The sequence below is a fragment of the Pseudoliparis swirei genome, chromosome 4 (assembly GCF_029220125.1).
Source record: "Pseudoliparis swirei isolate HS2019 ecotype Mariana Trench chromosome 4, NWPU_hadal_v1, whole genome shotgun sequence".
Taxonomy (NCBI): Eukaryota; Metazoa; Chordata; class Actinopteri; order Perciformes; family Liparidae; genus Pseudoliparis; species Pseudoliparis swirei.
Window position 1 is genome coordinate 34,246,028 of NC_079391.1, and position 8,502 is coordinate 34,254,529.

At 40.2% G+C, this 8,502-nt stretch overlaps 1 protein-coding gene across 1 annotated transcript; it reads left to right on the plus strand.

Annotated features, from left to right (window-relative positions):
• Positions 1 to 5,770: 5,770 nt before the first annotated feature.
• Positions 5,771 to 7,534, plus strand: LOC130193041 (gastrula zinc finger protein XlCGF8.2DB-like). The gene has a single exon (XM_056413355.1). The coding sequence runs from the start codon at positions 5,946 to 5,948 to the stop codon at positions 6,906 to 6,908; it is 963 nt and encodes a 320-aa protein (XP_056269330.1). The 5' UTR covers positions 5,771 to 5,945; the 3' UTR covers positions 6,909 to 7,534.
• Positions 7,535 to 8,502: the final 968 nt, after the last annotated feature.

The following is an 8,502-nucleotide window of genomic DNA, read 5'->3' on the forward strand; positions in this document are numbered from 1 at the left end:
GCTGCTCTCTCTCTATATATATATCTAGATCAGGCTGCTCTCTCTCTCTCTATATATATATATAGATCTAGCTGCTCTCTCTCTCTCTCTATATATATATCTAGATCAGGCTGCTCTCGCTCTATATATATCTAGATCAGGCTGCTCTCTCTCTCTCTCTATATATATATATATCTAGATCAGGCTGCTCTCTCTATATATATATATCTAGATCAAGCTGCTCTCTCTCTCTCTCTATATATATATCTAGATCAGGCTGCTCTCTCTCTCTCTCTATATATATATATATCTAGATCAGGCTGCTCTCTCTCTCTCTATATATATATATATATCTAGATCAGGCTGCTCTCTCTCTCTATATATATATATCTAGATCAAGCTGCTCTCTCTCTCTCTCTATATATATATCTAGATCAGGCTGCTCTCTCTCTCTCTCTCTATATATATATATATCTAGATCAGGCTGCTCTCTCTATATATATATCTACATCAGGCTGCTCTCTCTCTATATATATATATATCTACATCAGGCTGCTCTCTCTCTCTCTATATATATATATATCTAGATCAGGCTGCTCTCTCTCTCTCTATATATATATATAGATCTAGCTGCTCTCTCTCTCTCTCTATATATATATCTAGATCAGGCTGCTCTCTCTCTATATATATCTAGATCAGGCTGCTCTCTCTCTCTATATATATATATATCTAGATCAGGCTGCTCTCTCTATATATATATATCTAGATCAAGCTGCTCTCTCTCTCTCTCTATATATATATCTAGATCAGGCTGCTCTCTCTCTCTCTCTCTATATATATATATCTAGATCAGGCTGCTCTCTCTCTCTCTCTCTCTCTATATATATCTAGATCAGGCTGCTCTCTCTCTCTATATATATATATCTAGATCAAGCTGCTCTCTCTCTCTCTCTCTCTCTCTATATATATATCTAGATCAGGCTGCTCTCTCTCTCTCTCTCTCTCTCTATATCTAGATCAGGCTTCTCTCTCTCTCTCTCTCTCTATATATATATCTAGATCAGGCTGCTCTCTCTCTCTCTATATATATCTAGATCAGGCTGCTCTCTCTCTCTCTCTCTCTCTCTCTCTCTCTATATATATCTAGATCAGGCTGCTCTCTCTCTCTCTCTCTCTCTCTCTCTCTCTCTCTCTCTCTCTCTATATATATCTAGATCAGGCTGCTCTCTCTCTCTCTCTCTATATATCTATTGTACGGTATTCTCAAAACTGGGGCACTACGCAGATGGTGGAGAAACAGGCTTCCGGACACGCATGGATTAAGTTATCAACATTTAATGGCAGGAAATGTGAATCAAACATTCAGGGCGCTCTCTCCTCGTGTCCCGGCGCCGGCGCCGGCTCCCAGCTCGGGAGCTCGGCAGCACAGCCTCCTCCGTCGAGCTTACCTGAGAAAGAGAGTGAATCTCTCCAAAACACGCTGTTTCATAATCCTCTCTTGCGCCGGTCGAAACGTCACTTCCGGTTCAGACGCTTTCACAATAAGAATCCCGTCAATTAAAGTCACCTTCACAATAAAAGTCTCTTGTAATTGTGAGTCACTTCACGGATTTCAACCGGCTTCGTCAATGTATTATACTAACATACAGTCACTCTCATGCAATATACATTAATTCTTGCCATTTACATTTGCATAGAGTAAACATTACCCCTATGCTTCATAATACATTAATAACAATATCAATATTCTCCTTAATATTGTCTATTATAATATCTTTCTATATGTATTAATTTAAACCATAAGACCTCTGCAGATGTTATCAAAATAAACTATTACAACTTAACAATATCTAGATCAGGCTGCTCTCTCTCTCTCTATATACAGGACTGTCTCAGAAAATTAGAATATTGTGATAAAGTTCTTTATTTTCTGTAATGCAATAAAAAAATTATTAAATATTAAAAGAATTAAAGGCTTGCAATATTTCAGTTGATTTGTAATGAATCCAGAATGCATGACATTTTTGTTTTTTTAATTGCATTACAGAAAATAAAGAACTTTATCACAATATTCTAATTTTCTGAGACAGTCCTGTATATATATCTAGATCAGGCTGCTCTCTCTCTCTCTCTATATATATATCTAGATCAGGCTGCTCTCTCTCTCTCTATATATATATCTAGATCAGGCTGCTCTCTCTCTCTCTATATACAGGACTGTCTCAGAAAATTAGAATATTGTGATAAAGTTCTTTATTTTCTGTAATGCAATTAAAAAAACAAAAATGTCATGCATTCTGGATTCATTACAAATCAACTGAAATATTGCAAGCCTTTTATTCTTTTAATATTGCTGATTATGGCTTACAGCTTAAGAAAACTCTAAAATCCTATCTCATAAAATTTGAATATTTCCTCAGACCAAGTTAAAAAAAGATTTATAACAGCAAAACAAAATCAAACATTTGAAAATGTGTTTCCAGGTGTTTCGAGTTAATTAGACGATTCAAGTGATTTGTTTAATACCCTACTAGTATACTTTTTCATGATATTCTAATATTTAGAGATAGGATATTTGAGTTTTCTTAAGCTGTAAGCCATAATCAGCAATATTAAAGAATAAAAGGCTTGCAATATTTCAGTTGATTTGTAATGAATCCAGAATGCATGACATTTTTGTTTTTTTAATTGCATTACAGAAAATAAAGAACTTTATCACAATATTCTAATTTTCTGAGACAGTCCTGTATATATATATATATCTAGATCAGGCTGCTCTCTCTATATATATCTAGATCAGGCTGCTCTCTCTATATATATCTAGATCAGGCTGCTCTCTCTCTCTATATATATATATATCTAGATCAGGCTGCTCTCTCTCTCTCTATATATATATATATCTAGATCAGGCTGCTCTCTCTCTCTATATATATATATATCTAGATCAGGCTGCTCTCTCTCTCTCTATATATATATATATCTAGATCAGGCTGCTCTCTCTCTCTCTATATATATATATATACAGGACTGTCTCAGAAAATTAGAATATTGTGATGAAGTTCTTTATTTTCTGCAATGCAATTAAAAAAACAAATGTCATGCATTCTGGATTCATTACAAATCAACTGAAATATTGCAAGCCTTTTATTCTTTTAATATTGCTGATTATGGCTTACAGCTTAAGAAAACTCAAATATCCTATCTCTAAATATTAGAATATCATGAAAAAGTATACTAGTAGGGTATTAAACAAATCACTTGAATTGTCTAATTAACTCGAAACACCTGCAAGGGTTTCCTGAGCCTTGACAAACACTCAGCTGTTATAAATCTTTTTTTTAACTTGGTCTGAGGACATATTAAAATTTTATGAGATAGGATTTTAGAGTTTTCTTAAGCTGTAAGCCATAATCAGCAATATTAAAAGAATAAAAGGCTTGCAATATTTCAGTTGATTTGTAATGAATCCAGAATGCATGACATTTTTGTTTTTTTAATTGCATTACAGAATATAAAGAACTTCATCACAATATTCTAATTTTCTGAGACAGTCCTGTATATCTAGATCAGGCTGCTCTCTCTCTCTCTATATATATATATATATCTAGATCAGGCTGCTCTCTCTCTATATATACAGGACTGTCTCAGAAAATTAGAATATTGTGATAAAGTTCTTTATTTTCTGTAATGCAATTAAAAAAACAAAAATGTCATGCATTCTGGATTCATTACAAATCAACTGAAATATTGCAAGCCTTTTATTCTTTTAATATTGCTGATTATGGTTTACAGCTTAAGAAAACTCTAAAATCCTATCTCATAAAATTTTAATATTTCCTCAGACCAAGTTAAAAAAAAGATTTATAACAGCTGAGTGTTTGTCAAGGCTCAGGAAACCCTTGCAGGTGTTTCGAGTTAATTAGACAATTCAAGTGATTTGTTTAATACCCTACTAGTATACTTTTTCATGATATTCTAATATTTAGAGATAGGATATTTGAGTTTTCTTAAGCTGTAAGCCATAATCAGCAATATTAAAAGAATAAAAGGCTTGCAATATTTCAGTTGATTTGTAATGAATCCAGAATGCATGACATTTTTGTTTTTTTAATTGCATTGCAGAAAATAAAGAACTTCATCACAATATTCTAATTTTCTGAGACAGTCCTGTATATCTAGATCAAGCTGCTCTCTCTCTCTCTCTCTCTCTCTCTCTCTATATATATATCTAGATCAGGCTGCTCTCTCTCTATATATATATCTAGATCAGGCTGCTCTCTCTCTCTCTCTATATATATATATATCTAGATCAGGCTGCTCTCTCTCTCTATATATCTAGATCAGGCTGCTCTCTCTCTCTCTATATATCTAGATCAGGCTGCTCTCTCTCTCTCTCTCTATATATATATATCTAGATCAGGCTGCTCTCTATATATCTAGATCAGGCTGCTCTCTCTCTCTCTATATATATATATATCTAGATCAGGCTGCTCTCTCTCTCTCTCTCTATATATATACATATAGATCAGGCTGCTGTCGGCGGCCACACAGCGCTGACCGCCGCTCTGCAGAGCTCACTGGTCCCGCGAGCAGAACCTCAGATCTACGGCGCAGATCTTTATGAGGCTGAATCATAACAAACCTCCACAGATTTGATTTTTAAACTACTAACTTCTCGCCTGAAAACATCCTAACATCACATTCCTGACTCAACAACAGGAGTATTTATAAAAAGTCAACTGTGAGTAGTTTATTTTCTCCTCCGCTACTGTTTCCGGTTGCTGGTGAAATGCATTCTGGGATATCGGCTGGCCAGAGGACGCACAAGTCTCCTCTGATGCATTCTGGGTAAAGTGGGAGGATCAAGTCACATCCGGGCATTTTGACCGTGCTTTGAGAGAAGAGAACTTTGAATGTGAACATGTACTCAGAGACTGATGATGAGACACGAGGACACGAGGAGAGGAAAGTACACAAGGAGGTACACACAAGTACAGAGAAGTACACAAGTACGCTGATTGAGAAACTCTGTACGTCTTGAACCTGGTGTTGAGACGTCGTGTCACATCGGCTCCTCGTGTCGGGCTGTGTGGCGGTGAGCGTGTTTATCATCATCATATGAGATTCATAAGATGTATTCATGTATTTTATTATTCTCCAGAGCCCCCCCACATCAAAGAGAACGAGGAGGACCCAGAGCCCCCCCACATCAAAGAGGACCAGGAGGACCCAGAGCCCCCCCACATCAAAGAGGACCAGGAGGACCCAGAGCCCCCCCACATCAAAGAGGAACAGGAGGACCCAGAGCCCCCCCACATCAAAGAGGACCAGGAGGACCCAGAGCCACCCCACATCAAAGAGGACCAGGAGGACCCACAGCCCCCACATCAAGAGGAACAGGAGGACCCAGAGCCCCCCCACATCAAAGAGGAACAGGAGGACTTAGAGCCTCCCCACATCAAAGAGGACCAGGAGGACCCAGAGCCCCCACATCAAAGAGGACCAGGAGGACCCAGAGCCCCCACATCAAGAGGAACAGGAGGACTTAGAGCCCCCACATCAAGAGGAACAGGAGGACTTAGAGCCCCCTCACATCAAAGAGGACCCAGAGCCCCCCCACATCCAAGAGGAACAGGAGGACCCAGAGCCCCCCCACATCAAAGAGGAACAGGAGGACTTAGAGCCCCTACATCAAAGAGGAACAGGAGGACTTAGAGCCCCCTCACATCAAAGAGGACCCAGAGCCCCCCCACATCCAAGAGGACCCAGAGCCCCCCCACATCAAGGAGGACCCAGAGCCCCCCCACATCAAAGAGGACCAGGAGGACCTCTGGACCAATCAGGAGGGAGATCAGCTTCCAGGGCTGCAGGAGGCTGGTATCAGGTTCTCAGTCTCTCCTGTAAAGAGGGAAGATGATGAAGAGGAAGCTCAGTCCTCTCAGCTTCATCAAAGTCAAACTGAACCGATGGAGACAGAAGCTGATGGAGCGCATTGTGGAGGACCAGAACCAGACAGGAAGTTAGATCCAGGAAGTGATCCAGGACCAGATACTGATGAGACTGAGTACAGTGATGATGGGGAGGAGACTCAGGAACCTCAGTCAGATGAGAACCCTCTGCTAAACAAAGAAGTCCCTATAAGGGATGTGAACTGTAGTCCTGGAACTACATCAAGCAGCTCGCCTGCATGTGCTGCACGCTCTGACCACCAGGGACATCTGGAGAAACCCAGCAGCTCCAAAACAGGAGAGAAAACAGTTCAATGTTCTGTGTGTGACAACATATTTAGATTCAATTGCGAGCTAAAGAGACACATGGCTGTCCACACGGGAGAGAAACGAGCTCAATGCTCTGTTTGTGGAAAAATATTTAGATACAATAGTTATGTAAAGAGACACATGGCTGTCCACAGCGGAGAGAAAACAGCTCAATGCTCTGTGTGTGACAAAAGATATCGATTCAATGGTGATCTAAAGCGACACATGGCTGTCCACACCGGAGAGAAACCATTTGGTTGTTCAGTGTGTAGTAAAACATTTGCACACAAGGGAACCATGAACTATCACATGTATCTCCACACAGGAGAGAAACCCTTCAGTTCAGTGTGTAGTAAAACATTTACACAAAAGGGAACCCTGAAGGATCACATGCCTGTCCACACAGGAGAGAAACCCTTTAGATGTTCAGTGTGTAGTAAAACATTTACACAAAAGGGAACCCTGAACTATCACATGACTGTCCACACAAGACAGAACCCGTTCAGCTGTTCAGTGTGTGGTAAAACGTTTAAACTAAAGGGACACCTGAAGTCTCACATGCCTGTCCACACTGGAGAGAAACCCTTTAGTTGTTCATTGTGTGGTAAAACATTTGCACACACGCAAACTCTGAAGCGACATTTATTTATTCACACTAGAGGAACCAAGTAGTCGTGGAGTTTCCTCAACATGATTCTCTTGTCTCGGTTATTCAAGAAATCTCAAATGTATGTATAATGTACCGGAAGGGGCGAGGGAGGAGGAGCCTGAACGAGGGAGGAGCCTGCCTCTCTGCCCCAGCCGACTCCATCGGCGTTTCTCAATTCAAAGAACACGACTACAGACTTGTGTTCTTTTGGAGTCTGGTCTCAGGAGTCCAGACTCCAGAGGACGGAGGACGAGAGGAGAGAGGAGGTCTCTCTGATCTTTCTGGTCTTTCTGCGATTGGACCAGCAGCTGACTTGATGACGTCACCACATCAGCTGTTCTTGCTCCTGAGTTCACTCTAATTATTCACTGTAAATTATTTTTTACAGTCAAAAAAAATATGACGACCCTGCTTTTTTCATTATTCTTTAAATATAATTATTTTATTTTGAATTATGTATGTGGATATATATATATGTTATATACATACATATATATTGATATATATGTATGTATATATAGTTCTATTCGGTCAAAAGTAAAAAGACACCATGAGTTCAACGTTAAAGTTTAATTAAAATATGAAGTTATGAATCTTAACCCTCAGTCAAACTGATGTAACGTTATCTGTGAATAAATAATAAACTCTTTGTGCTCGTTAGATCCTCCAAACCAAATTATATCTCATGTTCAGCCGCTACAGAGACGTCAGAGCCAGCGGAGCATTTAAAAAAGTCCTGCCGAGATCAGGCTGCATCTTAATTATCACAAACTCATAACAATATCTTACATCTATATCACATCCACCAGGTGGCGCTCAAACACATGACGTCAGAAAATATCAAAGGTCACTTTGGAGTATCAGAGCACAGAGCAGGACACGTGTGTGCGTGTGATTGCCCTGCATGCTGTTCCCCAGTGAGCCACACGGTGGCAGCATCGCGCACAGAACATGTGAATGAATGAAAGTTTCTGACGTCATCGTTCTGATTGTGAACCACATCTGGATTATTTGGTTTCAACGACCAGAAACCAGCAGAGCAGCCGGGGGAAGAGAAGCTTCTGGTGGACATCTTCATCCAGACTGTCTGGTGAATGAAGTTGTTTACCTGTGTTTCAATTATGACTCAACACAGAGTTTAATCAATAATCAATAACACATGTGAGTGAACTGTCCAAAGAACCGACAGGAAGAGCAGAAGCGCCTGTGACTCCCGAGGTGACCACCAGGGGGCGGTGGTGGTCGCTGGGCGGGGGAAGTGCAGCTCTGTCCTCTCATGTGAGGGAGCGCCTCTGCAGACCTCCAGGACCACCGAGAGACCTCTGAAGACCTCCAGGACCACTAAGAGCTGCTGGGAGCCGGCAGGCAGCGACCTGCCCGGCAGGAGGAGCTGAGGCCTGGGGGTCAAACATGTTGAAGGTCAAACATGTTGAAGGTCAAACACCAGCTGAGAGAAACACAGACGATGGTGAAGATGGAGATATCATATCTACATATATCTATATATTTATATAAGTATAAATATATATACATATATATTATCAGGCACGTGCAGACATTTTGGGGGGCAGGTGCTCAAACCCCAAAAAAGGGCACCCAATGCCACAAAAATAATTC

What these genes read in the sequence shown, in the direction of transcription:
- LOC130193041 (XM_056413355.1), top strand. Translation starts at nt 5,946, where the DNA reads ATGGAGACAGAAGCTGATGGAGCGCATTGTGGAGGACCAGAACCAGAC.